The following is a 27221-nucleotide window of genomic DNA, read 5'->3' on the forward strand; positions in this document are numbered from 1 at the left end:
TTTAGCAGATTTAAAGAAGCAGTGTTAGCAGTTAAAGAAACCCAAAGGTGGTATCAATTATTTAAATCCGGGCATACAAACTCAATTCATTAATTTGATTGTACATGGAATCAGTGTCCAAATTAAAAGCGAAACAGAAGAAGCTGTTTTTATAATAATAATAATAACAGATATAATGCAGGATGTATCAAAAATCAGCTAAATATTGTATTTCATTAGGTTCTGATAAAATAAATGAAAATGAGAAACCAATTGAATTGCACATTTTGTGGATGTACTCAGGTTAGTGATTGAACATCACAAGGACTAGAAACAACAGTTTTAAAAATTATTGTTTAGTTAACTATCAAAATTGCCTAGCCAAAGTTACGACAGGGCTGGCTGTGAATATGACTGGTATCTTGTCAGGCTTACAAGCAAGAATTAGAAACAAAACCCCGCTGCCAAATTTGTACACTGCTGTACTCATAATTTGAATTTAGTGATCAACAAAGTATCACCGATGTACAAGAAGTCACTCAACTAATTTTAATTCACACCACAGTTCCAAGCAGATTTTCCAACATTATGATAGCGACAGTAGTACAAAGATTTTCAAAAGTTAAATTAATCAAAACTTATTTAAGAAGCAGCACAAATTTTATAGATTTTCATTCAAACCATAATGGTGGTAGAAATATTTTTGGATTGCCAGTAGTTCTGCTATTGGTATCAGAAATTTTGTTTCTTGATATTGTTATAGATGAAGGATTGAAGTGGAAAAAACATACCCCAGTTTATTAAAAGATTGAATAAAGCCTATTTTCTAATTTTATTGAGCTCCAATTATTTAATTATTAGAACCTTTTAATGGTGTATTTTTGGTTACGTATATTAATTGTTGACTTATGGAGTAATTTTTTGGGGTTCATCCATGGATATTCAGAAAGTATTTGGAATTAAAAAAAATTGTTCATTTCATTAATCATGTCCATTGATAACATTCATGCAATTCCAGTTTTAGACGTTTAAACATACTAACATTTCCTGGCGTTTATTTTTATGATATAGTTATGTTCTGTAAGTTCAATCCATCTAGATTTATATCTCTATCTAAAACCACTATTACAATACCCATCAGAGATCAATTTTATTTCCACTGCACTGAACAGCTGCTTTTGAGAAACCTCCTTGTTATGCTGGTAGTAAGTATTACAATAAAATTTCTCCAAGTGTCAGAAAAGTTGATTTAATCAACAGTTTCAAAAGACATTGTTGGGGTTTTTTTCAGGAGAAAAGCTGTTAATAAATGAATTTTTGACTGACAAAAGCAATTATGGTTATTGCTCTTAATAGTAACACACACACACACCGATGAGGAACTTGATGTTTCATTTTTCTTTATTTAAAATGATTGTGATTCTGAATATTTTTTGTATTCTTTGAGTCTATTTTTTGTTATTGTATGCACTGTATTTAAATTGTGAATGTACTTGTGACAAGTTGCTTACTATCCATTGGGAAGTAAGGTGTTATGCGATGACAGAATAGAAATAAATAAATGCGTATGTTAAAAACTGTACATTAGTTATTATCTCATATTGATGGTTCATTGCAACTGAGTTAAAACATGTTTATATATTATAATTATAATATTGGCAGTGTTTTGATATTACCTGTAAATTGCTGTGTACAGAAATTGTTTCTTCTCTGGCAAGTTTTTCTTATGATTGTGATATGAAAACTGTATGAAGCATAAGAGTCACCAACCTAAGTTTCTTTCTTTGAGAGTGGTAATGTTTAACACTTTTAGTCTATTTCTTGAAAACCCACTGGGTTGGTCTAGTGCTGAACGCATCTTCCCAAATCAGCTTTGGAAGTCGAGAGTTCCAGCGTTCATGTCCTAATAATGTCAGTTATTTTTACACGGATTTGAATACTAGATCGTGGATACCGGTGTTCTTTGGTGGTTGGGTTTCAATTAGCCACACATCTCAGGAATGGTCGGACTGAGACTGTACAAGACTATACTTCATTTACGTTCATACATATCACCCTCTGAAGTATTAACTGATAGGTAATTTCCGGAGGCTAAACAGGAAAAAGAAAGAAGCGCTGTACAATACGCATTTGTTTATCTGGGTCCAAATCACTTTGTTGAAGGTCCAGGAAATGTCAGGCTTAGCCGAATTAGATCTCTCGATGGACTTAGGATCGAAGAATTGGACAATTCCAAATTAACATAGGAAGAAGAATTTGCACTAATAATGGATTATCAAAAACGTATCGAATGAGAAATCTTTTATAAAAACTCAAAAAAACGTTTGTCCAATATTGTGATGGTTAAAAAATAGGAAGAATTATGGACGAGTGCGGAAAAGGAAATGGGAATATAAAAAGACAGCAGAAAACTACTAGATGTGAAGAAAGGAACTGTTGTGGGAATGGTTTGTTAGCAGTAAATCTAAACATTTGCCAGTTTCTGGCTCTGTTTAAAAAGCTAAGTTTTACCGTTACCTAAAAAATTAAACAAACTGATTTTAAAGCTAATGGATGGCTTGAAATCTCTAAAAATAGACAACATCGTTTGGAATGAAATTTGTGGAGAAGCAAGTGATGTTGGTAAGTGTAGCTAAGAAACAAGAGACAAATCTTTCTGTCGTTCTGGCTGGCTACGATTAAAACGACTTTTTTAACTGTATGAAACGAAATTTTTTTAGAACTTTACCGACTAAAATACTAGCGTTAAAAGGACAAAAATGTGTCGGAAAGATGTTAAAAGAACGCCTTGCTGTCCTCTATGCAAACACGGCCAGGCAGCAACTTCTAAAATCACTCGTCATCGGTAAATCGGCAAGACCAAGGTGTTTTTCTCACATTAATGTTGGTAAACTACCTGTTATTTGGCGATTTAACAAAAAAACTTTGATGACTTCTATGATGGAGGAGTGGTTGAACAATTTTTTAATTCTACAATGAAAATTTTAAACCGCCGTGTTATGTAATTCATTGATAATGCAACTTGTCATCCTCATATCTGTTTAATGTTATTAGTCTGGTTTCCACCTATCCTACAATCATCGGATCAGAGTGTGATTTACACCATGAAAATCCTCTCATAAGAATGTTGTTGCAAGCGATTATTACGAAAGTGAAGAGTGCAAATGAGCTCGCGAGATCTATTTTAGTACTCGTTGCTGTCTATTGGATTCATATGGCAGTAAAGAACGTAAAAGAGGAAATCGTAACAAATTTTTTTTATAAAAGCTTAATTCGCATCGATTCCCGATGCAACAATTGTAGGATTAGATGAAACAGAAGAAAATATGAGAATTTTAAAAGATACGTGCAGTACTAATGAAATTGAAATAAACGCTGGTAAATTTGTAAACTGACAGTGATTTGGCTAACAGTACAACTGAGGTAGTTTTGTCAGTTCCACAGGAAGATAATGATGAGATTGAATCGGCTACTGAAGAAGACCGTACCGAACGTGGTGGTTCAACAAGCAACATTGGAGATCCCGTCAAAATAAACTCGTACTTCGAAGCACTCCAATGCCTAAGTGACTTACAGAAGTTCGCTGTAAGAAAAAACTGTACTGAATTTTTGGAGTATTTCTGTAAAGCGCGTATTTCTTTAGAACAGCATGCTGTTAAAGAAAAGACAGTGCAGGGGCGGACCCAACGGGGGTTATTGGGTTTGAACCCCCCCCCTCGAAGCTTTAAGTACTTTTCAATATTAGACATATATAAAATAAACATACTATAAGTTTACACGTATATATTTGAGTATCTTTTTAAAAATCCATCTTATTCTCTCCTCTAATTTCTCACTGTCAGAGTAACAAAATCTATCGACATAAGATCCAATCCGCCGCCCTTCCTTCTTCAATAATTTAATCCCCGTACTCGGAACTGCGGCACATACAGTAGTACATCACTCAACATGCAAAACAGTCGTCGTCATTCAGCATTCTGAGAAGGCGACAGTACTCTCACTGACCCGGTGGTTAAAGCGTATACCCCTCCTCGTCTACTGAAAGAGAAGAAAGACCATCAAAGCCGTGCCGCCTATTAAGAAGATATGATAATAATACCGACCTTGTGATAAAATAAGGCCGACACCATATAAAATTACTTGTGAAACATATTGTCAGGACAGCTCTGCAGTAACAGCAGTGAATATATGAAATATTGTGCATAGTCGAGCGGTATTCACTCGTTCGTCTAGTTCAGATTTTGTTGCGGAATGTTTGTTTAACGTTTTGTGCATTTCGAAGTTCATATTTTTAAATAGAAACTTCACATTATCGTTCCGTGTTCTTTAATACGTCTAAGCGACCTCAAAGAGTAGAGTAAGGAAGCTCATACGGAGATGTTGTGTTTGCCTGCGCTCTGCGTTCTAGTGGCTTATTTGGTTGGTCTTTAAACTGGAAAAGTAGTGTGGCTTATTGAGATAAGGTTATGGAAGAAATGTGTAAAATTTCATGATTTGTGGATTACGTATTGTACCATAATTTCGATTTTTCTGTGTGCGTTAGTTTTTCACATAGAACCAGTGTATAATTTATTGAGGTTAGAGAAGAAATATTCTAAGTCAGATAGACAGGAAATTACAAGTCAGTGACATCACTGCTAATAGCAGTAAACAAGGACTTTGACAATTTTTCAACAATTTTCACTGAGGTAAGCGATATAATATTAGTGTATTTATCTAAGAACAGTGATGAACCAGCGGCGCTGGTGATTTCAAGATCAGATGAGACATCCGACCGTTAAAGATCAAGGTCGGCCTCGGCTCGAAGGTCGACCCCTTCAACTGATTACAGCAGAGCAGTCATAGTAAGAGCTCAAGGTAAGCCCTACGTGCACTTACTAAAGACGATGATAACATCCGTAACCAAGGAAGAAGCTAGGGAGGTCCTTTCTTTAAGGAAGGGATGCAATGAAGAGCTCCAAGTCAGGATCAACGGTTCGCAGAATGCGGAAACGTTTACTACAGCTGTCCGAGATAAGGCGGCGGAGCTGCAGATAGACATGCGCACCAGAGGCGACAGGAGAGCGGTTGTCCATGTCAGAGACGTGGAACTGGACACAGAGCAGGAGATAAACAAGGCAATTGCTGGCGTAGTCAGGAGTCATGAAGACTTCAGAATATCATCAATAAGGAAAGGTTATGGCGATACACGAACATGATAGTCATCACGACACACAGGGCAGCAAATAAACTCATAGAAAAAAGGATAGCAGTCGGGTGGGTTCACCCAACGGGCCGAGCTTATGTTAGAGAAGGATTCAATCGCTATTACAGATCTTGGGGTCCCAATAGAACGGAGCTGTGCTACAACTGTGGTGGCCTCAGATTAGGGAATGCCGAGAAGAAAAAGATGTTTGGACTGGAATAGCGTTGATCACCGCACCGGAGGCGTGATGTGCGGCTCAACTAGAAATGATTAAGTTGACCCTATGTAATACCAGTAGAATTATTCTCTCCCACGACTTAGTGGGAGAACTGGTGAGGGGTCATCCTCATAACACCGAACTTAACCGATATACAGTTGCCAGAAGAGAATGGTGCACAGATGCTGCGGCTGATATCGCTATCCTGAATATTAGCGGACAGTGGGGCTGGCAGCCATTCCACAGAGAAGAAGGATTGATAGCAGTGGAATTACGTGATGCACTTCTGATTGGAGCATATGTCAGCCCCAACTAGGAATATTATGACTTTAAGGCATTTATGGATAGACTCAATGATGTCATTGCCAGATCGCCCAGGAAGATCATCCTGATGGGCGACTTGAATTGTAAGGCTGTTGTCGCCGGTAGTCCTTACACAAACCGTCGCGGCGAGGTTCTTTCAGACATCATGATGGTGAAAGATCTTTACTGCTTAAATAACCACACACCTACCTATGCGGCGAGGGAACATACCTCGATTCTGGATTTAACCACAATGGACGGACGATGGGACCGCTCCACGTGTAACTGGAGTCCTGCAGGACGAAACGGCAAGTGATCACTTGCCCACACTGTTATAAATCGAAGACCCGTCGTTTCGTTTGATAGCCAGTCACAAAGCGAATAATTTCCCGAAGGGTTGATAAATTAGTGGATGCCGGGTTCTATTATACAGGCAAGATGGATTGCGTCCGTTGCATCGAATGTAGCGACAAGCTTTATAACTGGAAAAATGAAAACGAACCGATAAATGCTCATTACTGTTATTCACCAGATTGTCGTTATTTATAGAATTATTTGTGTAAATTTTCGTTAAAATAAAAGTTTGTATGTATGTTTATATTATTTTTATCCTAATGTATAAGCCTATTGAAATTAATTTATTATTCATTTTTGTTAAGCATGAGCGTGAGAGAAGGTATTTCCTGCGAGCTTCACAATCAAGCTAGGCGGAATTACCCAACTCGAAATGTGAGCTTCAAGGGAGTGATGATTTGAATCAGGCCAATTTAGTAGTGGTGTTACAGTACTCTAATATTAATAAAGGTTGAGATGCAGGATTTATTGTGTTCGGTTGTGGCTTACTGAGCTCTTAATTTATTTGAGTTTTATTGGTTATATTTAACGGATTGTACAATGGTCAATAGTAATTTGGATATAGAAACTGTTTTGTTTCATATTTTAGTTTTTTGGTGACTGGATTGTTTTGTATAGTGTTTATTATTTAGTATTAATATAAGACCTATAATCGTTTGCTGCGGCCCCCCGTAGGAGGCCTCTTGTTTACAGGTAGAAGTTTTATTTGACTCTTATCTTGGTGTTTTGTTTTTCATTAACAATAGACATTACGTTTGTTATCATTAACTGATAGCACTGTAGTAGATATTCTTTTGTTGTTGATAGCATTGATTATTATTCATTTTATTGATGTTATTGATGTCGAACTGAGACTGTACAAGACTACACTTCATTTATACTCATACATATCACCCTCATTCATTCTCTGAAGTAATACCTGAATGGTAATTCCCGGAGGCTAAACAGGAAAAGAAAAAGAGAGCTAGAGGTAGGTGTCTGGAACGATGAAATTGATGCCTTAGTGGTGGCCAGGTGGCAGAAAGGTGGTTCCCGAGGACAATAAAACTAAAGGACTTCATATTTACAGAATGAGAGAAGGACCTTGCGGTGGTTTTGACATCGTCAGACCTAAGAGTAAACTTTCGAAGGCAGTGTGTAGAGTGGCATCAAGAGTTAGAGATCTGGCAGCGAAAGGGCTCCTAAAGGTGGGGCAGTTATTGGTCTGCTCGGAAACGGCAACGATGTTGAGAGGAGAGGATGTGGAAGACTATGAAAAAAGGGTTTTCACTGATTATAGACTCGTCCATTGATGAGGATAATATCCCGCGCCTAAGAAAAGGGATAGTAGAGGTCTTCCTCCAAGCAAATCACGGTGTTGTATTTAAAACTTAGAAAGGTGACGCGGCTCGAGTAACAAGGAAGATTCTTCAGTACACGGGCCACAGGACAAACCGCACAACAGGAATTTATGTCGAGAAAGTGGGTAAGAATAACAAGAGGAGGGACAGGTCAGTTAGCAGGACCACTGGTAAAAATGCTAAAACGCTGGTTGTTAGAACAGATGATAAACAGGGGAAAAGAACCTTCGCAGATCTTCTCAAGGAGGTTAAGGGTGGAGTACAGGAAGGTGACCCGGAGATCCTCTCCGTCTGAAGGGGGCAGGGAGAGGACCTGTGGATCCGAGTCAAGGACGAAGACGAGGGCCCACAAAAGTTACTGAAGAAACTTCAGGAGGGAGTGCAAGAGGTCAAGATGGCCATGAGATGAAAATCACGTAATCAGTCTGCATCAGAGATATCGATGCTTTAGCTACTAAAGAAGAAGTCATCAAGGCGGATACGCAGACTGTAGAAGTGAAGGAAGAGGCCGTTCAGGCGAAGACCGGCCCATTCGGGAACACAGGTGGTTTATTTGTTGCTCAATAGTGGTGAAGCAGAAAAACTAATATAAAAGGGGCGCCTTAGAATGGGCGTTATATTATGTAGAGTTATGCCCAATATCGAACAGGAGAGATGTTACTGGTGTTGGGACCTTGGCCGTATAGCTTCATAATGTCAGGGCCCCGATAGGTCCAGAAGCTGTTTTAACAATGTCAAGGAGGGCCATTTTAAGACGGGCTGCAAAGAACCGGCTACTTGCAGGAAGTATGGCGCGGAGAGCCATAGATATGGCTCCTCTATGCAAGCGATAAAGTTTATCAATTGAATGCAAGCAGATCGCGCCAGGCCTATGATCGGTTTTAAGTATAGAGCTTTACCGTGTTTACGAATTCTTCAACCGAATTTACTCTTTTTTTTCATATTTGTTACCGCCAAAGCCGCGGCTTTTTCAGCAACACTAGCGTCAGATGCCTTTATCCTTTCCCAAGCTCTTTCCGCTAACATCCTGTCTGCTTCAGCTCTGTTCTCCAAGCCTTTTTAAGTAAAATATGCGATATAGTGTTGTTTGCTGCGGCATCTAATGGATTTATTCCTGGATCGCCTCTATTCAGCCGTTCTTGTAGTTTAGAGCCCGGTCTACAATATTGAAAACCTGATGTGTGTAAATATCTGTGACAGTCATGACAAAGGTGATGCAATAAGGAAAGGTCAGATGATGAATTACCTCTATCATCTACACTGTCAGATGACAGTGTAGATGATAGAGGTAATGATAGATGGTAATGATAGGTAATGATAGATGACAACATACAAAATTGAAATGGCTTTTTCATTTTATTCTGTTACACTTTTTACATGCGAACCTATGTGTTTCTAATAAATGATTTTTATTGCGATGTTTCATGCTATCATTATTTTTTATCAGTTCTTCAAAATTCATTATAACTTATCCTGCTAACCCATAACTTCATACAGGGTTCTCTAACAATAATTTTTTAAGTTTACATCTTCAAACCAAAGCATAATTTTAAGACCTGAATGGCAAAATTACAGGTATACAATAGAGTACCAATAATTCAAACTGTTAAAAACCTGAATGGTGAGTTCAGCCCCTAGAATATATGGTACACATATACTAAATATGTATTCTTAGTTTTTGTAAAAAACACCAAAACGATTTACTTACCCTTTATGAAATACATGAAAAAAGGAAAACGATTGCTACATATTAACAAATCATGACTAACTATTACCGTTTACTGTGCCTATTTTATAAGACATATGTAAAAAATGATGACCTATCACAAAGGAATTATTTAAATAATTTTCTTTATTTTAAAAAAAAAATAACTTTTGAGTGATGTAAAGCGCTTATAGCTTTCATAAAACGTATGTTAGCCATCTACTGTACAGTATTTCTAAAGGTTTTTTAAATTATAGGTTTCCTAAAATCTTTTTTTAGTGCCTAATTTGCAGGTTTTTCCTATCTACGTGTAATGATGAAGAAGCACATGTATTTATTTCCTTGTGTATTTAAGTGCCATAACTGCAGAGGTTGTAAGTGACCTGACACTCGTGAACAGCTATTTTCAAATATGAGGGCCATGTTGATCAGAATCTAGATAAAACCTATATCTCGGTCTTTAAAACATTAAAAACTTCCTTATTAAGTAGTAAAAAATTCTCAAATTATTACTAACTTGGCATAAAACTATTCCAAATTTCACTTGTCAGAAAAAGTGCTTGTAAATGAAATAATTGCTGCATATGTGTATTTAAATATAAATTTTATTTTTCTTTGAAATGCCTTTAGAATACTTTATTATGTTAAATCAATACATAATTATTTTCAAAAAAATCATAATCAATTAACATATCGATTTAAATTTTAAATTTCCTCACCCAGAGTTCTGAATGACCACCCAAAATCACTCCATATTTTAAAAAAATACCAACAATAATGTATTATAACTTCAAGTAATACAGGATATCAATAAAACTATGACTGTAAAAGAATAAGGTGTATAATAAATACAATATGCACGTTCATATATGTACACTTTACAGATGTATCCTTGTATCCTGCATTTACTTCCTTGTTTATATTGATTATCAAACATTATAAGTTTTAATAGCATTACACAGCACAAATTAATTGACAGACTGTATCAAAACAGTCACAATTAATTAAAAATGCCCAGTGATTCCATTACTTACCTAAAATGATTATTATACATCTACAAAAAAAAAATTCAAATAATTCATTCTATATTCTAAGATAACTTAATAGTAATCCACTAGGAAATAATAACACCTCTCTGCATCAGTGATTACAAAATAATTGAATGAAATGGACTAAATACAGTAGCTTGGCTACCAGAATAAGATAGATAAAAAAGGTAATAGTAACTTATATTTTTCACTGATCTCTAATTTTAAAATTATTTTTCCCAACCATGTAATCCTTAGTTATGTTTATCATAACAGAACTGTCAGTTATATCAGTATTCTGTTGTTTTTGTATTAACCAGGATTAAAATAATGAAATGACATGGATCTATTCCTGTGGAACATTCCAATAACCTGTAATAGAATTAAAGTTATTTAAAAGCAACTGGAATGTTGCTTGGAAAGGTCGGGTTACATTAAAATTTTTCATTTTACTTATGTATTCAACAGTCATGATGAAAACAAGCATCGGGAAAACAATAAGTCTCCTCTTTTCCGGAACTAGCAGAAAGAGGAGCACTACTCCCGAGTTAAAAAAATGGTACAAATGAAAATTTTGAACATCAGAAAAAGTACTTCTTCACCCTAATAACATAATGTTAGAAGTCATGAACCAGTTCATTTCAGAGTTTGCTTTCAGGACTTAGTAACCGAGTTTACTACAATTTCTCATGATACTGAAGGAGGTGCTATTGTTATGTACACCTAAACATGAAAAAACAAATAAGATGAAGTCCATCATTCATATTGAAAAACAGCCAAGGTAATCACTGAGGGCTACATTTCAAAACTTTTCGGTGAGCAAACAATATATTGACAGTAAAATTTATTTATTATAAAGCACACTTTGTTCACTTACCAGGGAAGTTTCCTCTCAGGAAATTTGTGAGAAGTCAGTAAAGGGAAAGGGGAAAAAAATTTCATCAGGATTAGGGATGTGGGAAAACACTGATGGCAAATGGAAAATAAATATGATATTGGATTATTGTTCATGCTGTGATTAAGCTAAAGAAAATGGAAGGTAAAGAAATTAATGGAAAGGAAAGAGCAAATACTTAATCTACCTTAATTGGCAATGTTCACTGACAAAAATTTGAAGAATTGTGTGATCTGTTTGCTACTTTTAATATTTTTACTAGTTTGTTTGAAATTACTCAATTTTAAAAACTCATGTATGTAAAATATATGAAATTTAGATATATATATATATATATATTATTTTGTTTTCAGATAATAAGAATTTGATATAGGTTTTTAAATATCTAAAAAGACTGTTTACAGCAACATATTTTGATAAATACTTGTGAAGGTTTTAGAGAAAATAAAGCATTAAAAGACTCAGAACTTGTCTGATTTTTTTTTTAATGTCAGCAGAAATAATGAGAAAATAACACTATTTTGGTAAAATCAATGCTTAACTTATTAAAAAAAATAAATAAATATTCCAGAGCGGTGTAATTAATGAAACAGAATAAATTTTAACATAAACCTGTTTTCACAAAAAAAGTAGTTTTCAGAATAAGAATATATAAAATACAAATACTTAGTACCAGTAAGAAAACTATCCAGATCTTTTTGTAAACAAAAACAATGTGTTTTTTTCTTTTTTGTTACACTTAATAATAGAACAATTACTATCACTAATTACATTTATAGTGAAAATTTCCATTTTATAAAAAATATAAAAATAATGTTAAAACGTATGTGATGTGTACAAATTTGAAATGAAAGAATGCAATAACAGTATTAACATTAAAAAAACCTATTTCTCTTTTTTAACAAGCTACCCTGTGGAATCTCAGATTTTTCAGAAATTATTTTTGTACTTTTTTTATAAAATAAAACGATCTTTTTTTAATGAATATCTGCAACCCTATTACTGCCAAAAATGAATTTTACCTTCAGTAGTACATAGACAATGATCAGTAAATGATTTATAAATATGTGCCATTTTAAAAAAGCCACAATGGACATTATATTATTAAAAAATGATACAAAATTATTACTTTTAAAGAGGTAGCTCTAGTAAAAACTTTGGAATGTATTTTTTCTTTACAATACAGAAACTCATTTGTTAAAAACAATCTTGAATCTTGTGCACGTTATGCGCTAAAGTTACAAAACAACCTTTACACAAAAGAGAGATGAGAAGAGAATAACTAACTACTATATGCATTTTTTTTTTTTTTTATAGAACTATATGTATTTTTTTCACAACAGATGTAACACAAAATGAAATAAAAATATTAGTTGTATATTAATTATTTATGGCACAGTGTTCAATAGCATACGATTATGTATATATACACACATATATAAAATATCATAAAATTTAGCACACACCACAAAACAATGAATTCTATACTAATATAAAAATATTATCAAAGAAGTAAGATCAAAATAATATAAATATCAAATGTGAAACAACAGCAATAAGAAATGCGCACAAAGCACATTTTTAAACACACCTTCACACACAAGTACAAAATTATAATATACGGTGCAGTTTAATTACAAAATATATAACCTTTAATTAAACAGTCATTTATATGTAACTACCATAATTATAATTAAATATACAGCAAAAATGGATGATAATAAAACATAAAAGAGCTGTGAAGGGCAGAGGTGAGCTGCAGGGTGGAAGCTAACCAGGCAATTAGTACTGAAGAGGATCTGGATATTGATAACTGAACACATATAATAGCTGTTGCATTTTACATCGAATACTAATAGAAGAAGAATCATTTTGGCAATTAACTATAAAGTACATTTTATATTTTAAGAGTAATATTTTAAGTTTTATATTGGATAATAGGATACAGCTTTTTCTCATGGGTAATTTTATTAGGTCGTAAATTATGTCAATTTAAATTGTGCGTATGTGTGTAATTATTTAAAATAAAAAATAGATTCTACTCTCACATGTATATTACTTGGTATTAATTTTCAGAGGAAAATGATAATTTATTTAGTGATATTTTCAAATAATGTATGAAGCTTGCATAAAAGTAATAGCATCAGTAAAAAATTGTGTAGTTAGAATACAGGTAGTATTAACAATCTGCTTACATTTAAAATATTAAGGTTATGATAAAAAGCTGCTAAATTAAGATCAATAATTTCATAACTACTTAATAAAATGGATGAACTTCCTACATATTGGTTGGTTTTCACTGCCATATAACTGACATCAACTTCTTTACACGTTTCCACATCACATAGCCCCAGGTTACAATAACATTTTTTTTTATGATTACAGTTAACAAAGTTTTGAAAATACTGAGTAACAAAAATATCAAAATGATCAATTAATTCTTTTGGCCAAAGTATTAAGATACTTACTTAGATCGAAAGTATTAAGATACATACTTTCTATCTGTTTTTTATGATAAATTTTGTTATGATATATATATGAAGTATTAATATGTTTTACTGAACAATTCAGTGTTGAAATTATAAAAACAATTTTGAATAAATAGAAAAATACGGACGCCATACATAAACAATTTCTACTCAATCAACTTAATCGATTTTATTTAATAAAAATTAAGATGCGAAAATTGAATAAAATATATTATTATATGCTGTTTACTAAAAAAAAGAAACTTAATTGTTTAATGAACATACATTGAAGGAGTACTGCGATAACTATCTAACTGACAAATGTTTTCAAAAAGAACTAATATTCCTTATATTCAGAGGTACTACCTATAAATAGAAGTTCATAATTTCAAACAAAATGAATGTATATTTGTTATAAATACTTAGCAATGTATAGAAGCAGTGTGCTACTAAAAATCCATCAAACAGCAGGAATGTCATGTATGGCTCTCCTGTAGTGAAGAATCAACTTGATACATTATAATCTATATTTAAAAGGAGTTATAGCAAACTATTAATTGACCAATTTCATCAGTTCCTATCAGTTACTAAAAATTAGCAAAGATATATGCAGATGAATTATTTCTTTTGCACATAACAGTATATTTGTAAAAGCGTAACCACTAATTTCTACTGCAAAAAAAACTTCTAACTCACCTACAAGCGAGTCTTCAGTCACAGGGTCACACTCCCTAGCCTCAACTTCTCCTCTTGCAGTTTTAAAATATATTTATTACATATTATTTATTAGAAACAGTAAGTACAATTAAACATGACACAAAGGTAAAAAATGAAGTAAATTAGAATTACAAACGCACAATAACATAAAAGATTATTAATACAAACTGAAGCTACTGGTAATTGTATTTTATGATATTAAATTTTTTTTGTAAATTCATATTTATTACCTGCTATCAAATATCAATAATAAAATATATATAATTGTAAATTTCACATAACTTTAATTATATATTGTAATTAATATTCAAATAAGCTTTTTACTACACAAATCTAGTATGTTAAGAGAAACTAGGTATAGTTCATTAAGAAACTATTCTATTTTCTTAAAATAAAATATACATATTTATTTGATAAACAACAGCCCACTGTTTCACTTTCTAACATCTGTATATGCAATAAAGTTTATCTTCTCTGGCAGTTTTCAAGATTTTTTAAAAACTTATAAAAAACTACTTAATTTTATAAATATAATCTAATCTCTTGTTCAATAGAAATAGAAAATAATAAAACTCAGCACAAAAAAAAAACGGAAAAATTAATTTTAGTTAACTAATAAGAAATAGCAGAACTTAAAGTTAAAAAAAATTAAGATAATAAAAACCAAAAAATTAAGGTTCACATGATTTTATGATGAATCATCATAATGCACTCTATATGTACCATTTATGTACAAATAATTTTTCTTAATCGATGATTCCTACATACCAACTAAAACATTAAAAACTTATGTCAGAAAAATATTCATGTACGGAAATGATTAATCTTAAAATTATTTTTCACTTTATGAAATGATGATAATTAAATGTCAGTATAGGTGCATGTGTGGTTGTAATCATGATTGCCAAATTAATATCACTGTTATCTGTCCCTCTGCTTTTAAATTTTGGGATTTTACTGAATTGTTTAACATTACCAATATCTCCTTTCTATTTAAAATAACTGAACAGGCAATGTATTAATTATAGAATGAACATTGCAACACCCACATGTAGCAAAATGTACCCTTAGTCAGAGGGAATACTATTTCTTTAAAACAAGATTAGAGACATTATTATTTAATTTACTTTAATCACTCAAAGTTTTTCTTTGATTTAGTTTTAACATTTTTATATGAAATTCTAGTCAGAGCTTAAATAGATGGGATAGCTGAAGTTAAATTGCATTAAGGTGTGGTCACATTATTGACACTACACGTGAATTTATTTATGTTGTCAAGATGATTTTATTAGTAATCAATTTATTATGTGTATTTCTTTTTGTTTAAACATTTTGCCAGAGTCATTATAAATTGTATTTTATGGTTATCATAAATAATGATATCATGTACAGTACAATATTAAAATTTAAAATGATAATTGAAATTAATCATTATTTAATACATATTTTTTAATGAGTAATATAAAATGTTAAAATACCAAATAAAACTATAAACTAGAAACAATAATCAATTCTAAACATCTACACTTTTCTTAGTTGTTAATGTTAATTGAAAATGCTGAACACAATGAATTTCAACAATGATTATTAATAACATTAATAAAAAATAAATGACAAAAATTAGTACTAACAAAAATGTTAATGTTTTAAAGTATATACCTTTGTGCATTTTTAATAATTTAAACAAGAAAGAATCAAAAAGTTCCTGAAATGTAAATCAACAAAAAACTTAGGCTCATTGGAAATTATCCTAAAACATTAACAAAAATAATATTAATCTAGGAAATTATAGTAGAATCTTTAAATTTATACTGAGCAATTAATACTAGGAATAAATAAAAATATGTGACTGAAGTCCAAACTGATAAGTAATTTGGTTTATGCCTAAATCCTGTATAATTATGTTTGAGGTTAGCAATTGTTCAACTACAATGTTTTTACCATTCATTCAATCCATTACATAAAAATACCTATTTGTTATGCTTATGATTTTTGTCTGTACACATACACCGGTGAAGACCAACAGTATTTCTCCAATTATAAATAATAGATTTCACTTTAATCTTTAAAAATTTGATAACCTCTAAAATAACTTATGAAACTGGATGATTCAACAAAACCAATTCCCAAGAGTATGTAGATTTTCATTTGAAATTAAAAAAAGTAATAATACTGCTTCCTTAAGATACATTAGTAATCAATATACTTTATTGTTTATCTAATATCTTTTCCAGGAACTAGTTAATTAATTCTTTCATATGAAATCTTAAACTATGAATTGAATTGAAAAAAAGGATTTTATCACACACTAGAGTGAATAAAATTATCTTTGTGAATTATTGCATGCACATGTTATTTATTTTTAGTCTAATATAATACACTTTTAAAAAACTTCAAATAAAAGTAAATCTAGATAATCTATTTAAAAAAATAAAAAATCTAAAATATACTTTTCAAGGATTTCCCTGCTTTGGCTGTGCACAGAGGTGGATCCAAAGAAGGGATGAAAGGAAAATACAATTATCTTGAGAGCATGAAAAAAGTAATTTTATTTAAATCATTTTAAAATGTAAGTTGCAAATAAAAAAGCAACAGAAAATTATCACCTTTAAAAGTAAACACTACTTGTGCGATCAGGCTTGAAAATTTTTGTACTTTAAATTTTTTAATATGATTACTATATTGTTTTTAATTGTTTAGTTTATAAATTATTTACTGATATATACATTAGAGTCTTGTTAGAAAATACATTTTTTTAAAGATAAAAACTATCTATTATCGATCAATATTTTTTTAATAAAATTTCATTTCTTTATCAGTCTTATCATTTATTCTTTTATTTATTGCCAAAAAATGGTGTATGGGCACTAACTAGTATGTAAATGTTCAGAGAAAACAAGTAAATAAAGTGGGTATCAGCTGCATGTAGTTCTATATTAGAACATAACTTTCAAATTCACAGTTTCTTGTTTGATTATAAAAATGTTTTTGTCTGAACTTTCTCTTCTAACTATAAAAACATGAATTGTTTTTAGCTTCTACATTTATCTTTATTATTATTACGCTAGTATTTTAATGTTAATAATTTAGTCTTACTAATGAATTAATTAAGTAGACAAAGATACAAAATAGAATTTCTTTTCTCTACAAATGTGACTCTGAGGTAAGATTTATTCATTGCATCTAACTGAACAATCTATAAAGAATCTGACTATTCTATGTCAATTGATTTGGCTAAATGGTGTTAAGGCAAAACATCATTATTCAAGGTAGAAAGTTTTTTGTGCTAATAAAAACGTTTTAGGTTTTTAGACTTTATGTAGATATTAGCAGGCCCAAATTAACCAAACATATGATATGTATAATTTATTAGACTGAAGTAACATTGGCTGAGGAGCCGTTCTACTATTAACTGTTATACAGAGCCTATCTGTGTTAGGTATGCTAGGCTTAGATTTATGGAGTTTGGTCAGAATCTTTCCTCTTTGAAAGTTTACATAAAAAGATAGCAATTATTAATTGGACAACAGTAAACATAAATAAAGTTAATATGACTTTTCCATCTAATGAATAAAATATAATTATTAAGGCATGGTCTCAAGAAATAAAACAGAGAATTTTAACACAATAAAAACAATAAAAATCTGAATTTTACAACAATTTTTTGAGTGCAAATTTCCTGATTGTATTGAGGATAAAGTGACATTTTATCGATACCTCTGCAATGAAGATGCTCCTTGATTTTCAGAGACACCTTCAAACAATAGACACGACATCCAGGGATGCTAAATCAGGTTAAGTTGTAAAATTCTTCATAATTTTAATCAAAAGAAACAAAGTTCATGATAATATGACAGCAGATGTCATCTAATTATTATTTATGACTCAGGAAGTATCCTTAGTTAGCTTTGATGGATTTCTGATTGAGACATTCACGATGCAGAGTTCTACCAATCTTGATCTCGGATGTAAAACATTCTATCACAAAAGCCTTTAATTGGTAATTACATAACCCACAATGTTCATAAAAGTGGGGACTTAAACAGTAATTTTTTTACAATCTCTTGTTCATTATACAAACTATACTGCAACCCCTTTCATGAACATCCTGGATCCACTCCTGTTCTTTTTGTATTACTTTGACATATAAGACTGCATGGAAAGTCAGAAACATTTTTACGCTGTACTTATAAATAATTATTATTATAATAAAACAAGATTAAATTTCAGAACAGAAAATTTCAAATACTGAATAATAATAATCTTATCTTCTTGTACTGATGAAAAAAATTAAATTAAGAACAAAATAGAAACCACTGAACAATCAGTACAGTACTTAATAAAATTTTTATACGTTTTTAAAATAAATTTCTACCATTACAATTTTTTTAAAAAAAGTAGATTGTTATAAGTATAAAATGGGTATTTCATAAAATCAATTAGATTAGATGATAAGAGGCTGTGCTGATAATTAAGAGATTTAAATTAGGGATTTTAGTAAGAAATTTAAGTCTTTTTTTTTTTTTTTTGTTCAGTGCCTCTTTAATTTTCAGCCAAATAATATTTATGATTTAACTTGTCTTAAAATGATTAAGCAGTATTACTTTTCTTTATCATACAATTCAGCAAACCAAAATAAACTACCACGTGATAAAAAATATAAAAACCTTACTTGTACTAAATACCATTTTACAATACTATTATTAAAAAAAAAAAAACCCCTATTAACAGCTGTTTATTTTATATATATTTTTTTATTACGTGGATACGTAAAAATTCTATAAATGTATACAATAAAAAAATAAATATATTAATAGGTTTACTAAAGTTACATGTACATGGCAGTATTATACATTTTTGAATACATAAGCACTGTTATAAATGGTGCTGTACTTTTATAAAAAAGCTAAGTAGTATAATAACTGACAATTATTAATTACAACAGTAATATCACGTAATTATTATTATTTTCATACATAAATATAATTTTGCTTCCTTTCATACAAAACAATCAACATGAATACAGTAGACTCCTTCAGTAAAAACATGTAATATTTAATTAATATGTTTATAAATGACATAGACTCTTATATTAACATTATTATACAACTCCAAATGTCACACATTTTTTTCTGTAGAAATTAACAATAATGTAATTTAATCGGCAAACTAATTTGTGGCCATCTAATCTCACACCCCAACAATCCAATCCTTTTTAATTAATTTCTCTTATGAAAAAATTAAATTGCTTTATTAGTAAATTTATACATATAACCTCTACAGAATAATGTTGAATTACAATCAGTAAGCTAAGTGCACTTACACTGTGAACACTTTTAAGCCATTTATCAGTTATACTTGATTGAGGTTTTGAGAATTTAGAGACTGTTATCAAGCATTAGGGTACGATTACATATGTGTTTTGCTGCTTCTGGGTAAGTGAACATAATTTACTCACATGTGTGATTAAACATAAAGTATGTGAAAACACACACACACACACACACACACACACACACACACTCACACACACACACACACACACACACATATATATATATATATATATATATATATACACACACACACATACACACATATACACATGAACATTTTTATCAGATCTATACTCAATTATATTTTGATATAAACAATAAATACAGAATATTTGAATAAACAACTCTAATAAGCACAGCTCCTTGTGACAAGTTCCCTCCATGTAACAACACTCCAAAAACCCAACCAAAATCCTTGAAAACACCTACATAATCTCTACAACCTTATTTATTTACTATTAGTGTGTGATAGTTTTTAAGTGCTCACAATTTCTTAACTCTGCAGAGAAGAAAACATATTAATTATAAATACTTCATAACATTTAAGAAATAAGCAACATGCTGTTATGAGATTACTAATTCTTTTTACTGCCTTATTACATAGTTTATATTCTCTTTGACAACATATCTATTCTCTTTGACATAGTGTAATCAGTTCTTTACTTCATTCGATAGAGTTTAAAAGTTTTCACCATTAGACCTATAAAATAATCATACACTAAAAGTAGTGTATGTTTCCATTATACTTAATGAAAAAAAATCAATGTTTTAACAAAATCAATTGTAAGTAAACTGCAATTTATGACTGGAAACACAACACAAAAATTTGCTAAAAACAATAAATGTATAAATCTCTAAATTATAATTCTCCAATTAGGCAACATTACTTTGTTATTGTGTGAAAACTTTAAGCGAATCTTTTGAGTTTTTCCCTGTATAAATAAGAAATTTCATTTACTATCATAATTGTGTAAAATGTTTAAAAGATTTTTAATGAGGCTAGCACTCAAGATATATAATCTATAAATATAATAAATAATTCCCTTTAAAATGAATAAAAAAAAAATATGGAATAAAAATAAGTTTTTAAAGAGGTAATTGCAGTTTCATGAGTATATGTACATTAATGAGCTTCAACATTTTCCTCTACAATGAGAGAAAATAATTTTTTTAGAATGACTAGAGTATGTAATTTATTTTCAAGGCACACAAATTACCAATCTGCATAATACACATAAAGATACATTCACAAAAAACAGTTCATATTGAATTTTCATAAAATATAATTTAGCTTAACCCTAATGCTATGCTATTATACTGCAGTCAAATGTACTACCACCCTTTGCTAAATTATTCAAATTTATTGAGCACTTTTCTATGCTCTTTGAGTTATTTTCTTTTAAAACCATTAAGGAGTGTTACATTCTCATACATATTACATGCTGCGGTCTACTAGTTTTAGGAGAACTAGTCTCCTATTTTCTTTTTAAACCACAGGACAAGTGATGACTTAGTATTACTGGTTAATCGTGTTTATAAATTTCTTTAGTTAATTACAGGATGTAATTTTCTAGTTGTCTATTTTATATATAATAAGAATGTACTTTTTTAATGATATTTTTAAATCACTTACTGAAAAGTCTCACAATGTAGGTTACAATCTGAACACTTAAACTTTTTACAGTAATGTTAAGATTCCTCTTGTTTTCATAGTAAAAAAATCAATGGCATGCAGTTACTCAACCGAACAGCAACTTCACCAAACATAATGCTATAACATATGCCATAACATTAATGCTAGCGATATATGAAAGCTAATTTATTATATTAAGTTTTGACCATTTTAATCTAATCCTTACTTCATATCCTTTTATTTTTACAATGATACTTCATGAGGTGTTATAAAACCACCAGATTGTAAGAAAGAAATGAAACTACATTTCTTACAATCTGGTAAGATTGTAAGAAATCATATAGTGATTTGGTTAACTACCATCACTGTCAGGATCCATTTTTTCCTGCATATTTTTGTTTTACATTTAATTTTCTTGATATGACAACTTATTCAGGGTACATAAATACCAGATCAAGAATAAATATTTGATAAATCAGTTTAAAATGTATTTGAGGGAAAACTAAAACTGGCTCAATAAAAAGTTCAATATTCAAGAAGGAATTATAAGGTAAAATTGTTGTACAGAACAGTTTAGTTTGGTTTGTGATAAGGAACACAATTTTTTCATAGATGAGCATGCTATATTATCTCATATGCTAAACTCTTAGTTTGTTATTAGTTATATATTTTTTTTCTTAAAAAACTAAATAAAACAATTTTATTCCAATTATATATTGAATTTCTAATAAAAATTTCTAAACAGTAACATTATTGTTATCATCTACTATTTCTTCTATCTTATTTTGAAAGAATTATATTTTACTTATAATTAAGAAAATTTAATATTCATTTTACTGTTAGTATTATTAATGTTACTGAAAAGGAGTCTTCTGTAATAATGAATCAAACTAGAACACATTGTAATGATTCTTTCATAATTAATTCAAAGGCATATACTTTTTTGGACCTCTTTACATTAGGTTAAGAAAATATTTATATTAAATCATAAAGGTGAACCTGAGAAGGAAAAAGGAAGGTTCATTTGGAGTTTTAGTGGCAGTTGCACTCTGGTATCCATCAGAATAATTGGCTGTTACATTGCTCCAGGGACTTTACTCAGCACCTGTGTTGGAGAAAGAAAAAACACTAAAGATAATTTAATTAAGATAAAGATTAAACACTAAAGATAAATCAATATATTTACAAAGAAGATTAGAATAAAGTATTAGTATTTTCTAAAATATTTGCTATTAAAAGGAAATGCATTTTTATTACGTTTTAATGTAGTTTCTTACTGTTACAGTATATAAAAAAAAGAAGGTATTATGATACCTACCACTATCCTTCCAGATTTTTGTGTATTTCAACTTTTTGAGGCCTGTGATAAAATACATTAAAATCTCAGTTACAAAATTCTGTAAGTAAAAATAGGTGTGGGTGTCTGTATCATTTTACTTTTAGGAATGTTGTAAACTACAATAATGAAATTTGGTCCATAACTGTCAGGATTGAGTATGGCATTTTTTATGATTTTAGGAGGGGTATGGGGAGATACTGAGGGAACGCATATTTTGAAGGCGATTAAATCTAAAAAAAATTTGATTTGCACATGGTTTTAAACTTATAAAAATATACTACTGGAAACAATAACACTGAATTTTGATAAAATTTATATTAAGGCATTATTCCCCAGCCCTGAAAATTTGATTTTTATAATTTTTTCTGACAGTTTCACTACACGAATCAAACATTTTTTTAAATTATTTTTTTCTAATTTTGGGGTAATCAGTTCAAACAAATTTTAACTCTTACTGCAGGAGTTCCTAAAAATCTTTTATCAACTTGTTATTCTTACAACCTAAAAATTTAGAATGTTACTTTCTCAATCATTATAGCAAAGAACAAAGGGAAAAGCATCTATTATTCAAAAACTTTTTCTTAGATATTAAAAATTGTTTTTATCTAGAGTGTAATCAGAACAGGAACAGTTGTCAATCTTTATTACAGTTTATAACAGGGGTAAAGGATAAAAAAAAAACATTTTTTTTTTTTTTAAAGGTAATTATCTGTTCAAATCCCCAATTATACAATTTATGCATTTTTTTACTGAAGAACATAAGGCACATGATACATGATGGCAGTTCCAAGGCACAGGATTAAATTTGTGGAAATCTTTTTACTAGTTTAACAAATTAATTTAGAACATTTACTATTATTTGAACATAAAAGATAGTAAGTAAATAAATAAATAAAAAAAGTAAGTAATGCAGTAGTGTAAAAAAAAATTCAACTTAATAACTAAAGAGAAGGGGATTAAAATTAATAACACTGTGCAAATGCCTAAAAAATTCAGCAATATCACCATTACTTTTTTTTCTAGTGTCTTTTTGAATGGATGTATTATATTAACAATCATCAGTCTGATGGCTGTTTTCAAATTTCAAAGCTATACTTAGCTGCAGTGCAAATCATACTAGCACATTACAGAAGTGTAATTAGCTTAAAGTTAAGGAGTACAGTAATAGGTTCTTTTTACATTTAGGATAAAATGACACCTAATGATTGATATGTATAGCAGATTAAATGTATGGTACAGAATTAGTAATCCTCAACTGTATTTGTCTAATGATCATTTTACAGCAAGATTAACTTGTGAGTACAACAAACACACACATATATATATACGAGGTGCTGCCCAAAAGTTCGGGGAATTTGAATTTTGCACGCGAACCATTGCTGGTACGACCTGCTGCCGCTAGATGTGGCTAACAGTACTCTTTGTGAATCAGTGTTCCAACAGCTGTGACAGTGAGAGGCTGCATTGTTGACTCTCGTGCGGTTGTGTAACGTTGTGTTTTACTGCTTCGGCGAAGTTCTAAATGACAGATTTTAAAGAGCAAAGAACCTGCATCAAATTTTGCTTCATGCTTAAAAAAACTGGTGCAGAAACCCATCGCATGCTTGTGGAAGCATTTGGTGACAATGCTATGAGTAAAAGTAAAACTTTTTTGTGGTACAAACGATTCAAAGATGGACGAACGACAGTCGATGACGATGAGCGTTCAGGAAGACCATCAACAAGCGCAACACCGGAAAACATCGCGAAATTGCGAGAGACTGCTGTTGCAGATAGTAGACAAACAATCCATGATGTTTGTGCAATTGTACAAATGTCATATGGGTCCGTGCAACGCATCTTGTCGGACAATTTGAACATGAGACAAATTGCTGCAAAATTCGTACAGTGACTGTTGAACAGCGATCAGAAACAAAATCGCGTAGCTGTCTGTAGTGAATTGAAAAATTCAGCAAGAGATGACCCTAACTTCATCTCCAACATCATAACTGGTGATGAGACATGGGTGTACGGGTATGACCCTGAAACTAAGCAGCAGTCGTCGCAGTGGAAGTCGTCAAGTTCGCAGCAACGTGAAGTCCATGATGATTTTTTTTTTTGACATCAAAGGCATTATCCATAAGGAATTTGTTCCTCTTGGTCAAACTGTCAATGGGATGTTCTATTGTGAAGATTTAAAGCTGTTGCATGAAAGCATTAGGCGCAGACATTCAGATTTGTGGAGTAACACAACAGCTGGGTTCTACACCATGACAACTAGCCGTTTGAAATTTCTTGGCTTCCAAAAAGACGGTAGTGATTCCCCACCCACCCTATTCGCCTGACCTTGCCCCGTGCAACTTTTTTCTCTTTCCGAAAATAAAATTTCAATTGAAAGGCCGTTGTTTTAACGCAATTGAGATTCCGGAAGAAACACAGAACGTGCTTCGAACACATACACCTGCAGACTTCCAGGGAAGCATGGAATCATCGGAAAAAATGCCGGGATCATTGTATCAATGCCCAATGGGATTACTTTGAAGGAGACAGTGGAAATTATAAGTTGTGGTAAGCTAATTTATTTTTATGGTAAAATTCCCCAAACTTTTGGGTAGCACCTCATATATATAATACATTTACCTTAGAGAGATCAACACCAGTCAAGGCATGGACGGCAGGGGGAATTTGACCCACCAAACGATTAACTTCACCAGTAATATGATCACTTCCTCCAAGAAGGACAATTTCCTCTGTCTTGGCTAATGGAGCACTTACTTCAGCAGCAATCTGAAATGAATAAAAAATAAAGAATTTTATTTTTATACATATTAATCAGAAAAATTATGAAAATTTGAGAATTTTTGTTACATCTAAAATGAAATTTCAAAATACACTGCAAGTTAAAAAAAAAAGTACAAATCTATAAAAATTAAAAATAATAAATTTGGTTACTGATATCTAATCAGCATTAAAGAGGATGGTGACTGTGAGGTAGAAAACTCAGCCCTTAAATAAAACCTACTTTTTTCTCAATAAAGAATTCAGTAAAGATCTTACTAAACCTCTCCTTATGCTGCATAATTAAATTCTAAGGAAGGTGATCAGTTTCTTAACTGGAAATAGTATGTTCGGGTATTGTTTAAAACTGTCTTTTTTCAAGAAAACCTAATACACCAATAATTCGGTGTGACTTGTAGTAGTGGCCCGTTACCCTATGGGCAAATGCCCAGGACCCGAAGCAAAAGGGGCCCCCAAACACAAACCAAGATTCAAATTTTATGTTTTTCTCATAAAAAAATTTCAAACTCAAATTCTAATTTGGGAAAATTCATAATACTGTGTTGCAAACACGGGTGCACTTCATTTGTTTATAACATTCAAGTTTTTTAGTATCATTTGAGGCTGTAAGTTGGCAATGACAATGCACAATCACTAATTTGATTTTGTTAAAAAAATTATTTTAAATTTTAATTTATTTTTACTCAATATTATCAACAAAAAAAAATATCTAATGAACATATGAATATTTTTTATTTGATTATGAGAGCATTTTTTATAATATAATATTTACAATGATCAAAGTAGTTGGTCAAGCTGTTTTGGACTTCAGTTTCTAACCTTTCATGCATCAATTGGTATTAAAAATGTATATAATTATTAAAAAGTACTAATTTCATCTATTTTTATGCAGATTCCAAAATTGAAACAACAACATTTTGAATACATTGAAATTAATAAAGTAGTGTTTTTCAAATAAAAAAAAGGTATGTATTTGTGAATTTCTCTCTAAACTTTTATACATATTGTAACTTATAATGTTTGCACTTTGCGATTCAAAATTTTAATTACTAATTGTACATTATTTGAATTTATCAATATCACAGGAATAGACTTTATGAATCGGAGGCTCAAAAAAGGAAGAAGCAAAAAGAAAGAGAAGTTGACCTAAGCAGAGGAAAAAACCATTAAGCAGTTTTCTGAAAAAACCTGAAGACCAAGTAGATGACAATTCATTTTGTAAGGAAATTTCAGGTGAAAATAATCTCCCAGGTCCATCGCAATTGGATACTGATATTTCTACTGATCCAAATTAGATTCTAGATACAATTAACAGTAATAGTCGTGATTACACTGATAACACTACACTATGTGAAATATATCCTGGGAATATTGCATTATGGCCAAACGCGATAACTGAACATTTTTTTGAGTTTTGTATTCTGAAAAACCACAAAATTTTGGCAATACTGAAAAGCTAAGTAGAAATTTCCAAAATGATGGTAAAATCATCGTTCGATCTTTAAAGAACTCCATAATGCAGCCACTGAATGCAACCAGCAAAGTCTACAAAATAGAAATTATGATTTGCAAACTGCTGTAAATCTTTTAAAAACACTATTGCTTTATATTGCTGAAGATATTCAAAACAACAAGGGTTTCTTTAATAATGTTGAAATCGAATGCTTCTCTTTGACAAACAATATGAACTATGAATCACAAAAGAGGAGAAAAGTTAAAAAAAAATTACACTATGATGAAAACAGAGATGATGCTGAAAATGTGCAATTAAGTGGCAAGCAAGATTTTATTGTAAATTGTTTAAATGTAATTTGTAACCAATTGGTGTCGGAAATTCAAAGATGTATTGTAGCTTGTTAAAATATTTTTAATTATTTTGTTGTTTTAATAAATGTTAACTTAAAAGAAACTTCATCAAATGAATATGAAGAATGTCTTAAAAAC

At 30.9% G+C, this 27221-nt stretch overlaps 1 protein-coding gene across 1 annotated transcript in view; it reads right to left on the minus strand.

The window, feature by feature from the left end:
* Nucleotides 1-11474: 11474 nt before the first annotated feature.
* The window catches only part of Flo2 (flotillin-2), a 390302-nt gene continuing 374555 nt past the window's right edge, over nt 11475-27221 (minus strand). The window contains exons 8-9 of the mRNA XM_075363445.1: nt 25119-25265; nt 11475-22265 (exon numbers count right to left, since the gene is read on the minus strand). Coding sequence (XP_075219560.1) covers nt 22236-22265; nt 25119-25265 — 177 coding nt within the window. The 3' untranslated portion in view covers nt 11475-22235. The remainder of the gene's footprint in view (nt 22266-25118; nt 25266-27221) is intronic.

Source organism: Lycorma delicatula, chromosome 4, assembly GCF_047948215.1.
Source record: "Lycorma delicatula isolate Av1 chromosome 4, ASM4794821v1, whole genome shotgun sequence".
NCBI classification, from domain to species: Eukaryota; Metazoa; Arthropoda; class Insecta; order Hemiptera; family Fulgoridae; genus Lycorma; species Lycorma delicatula.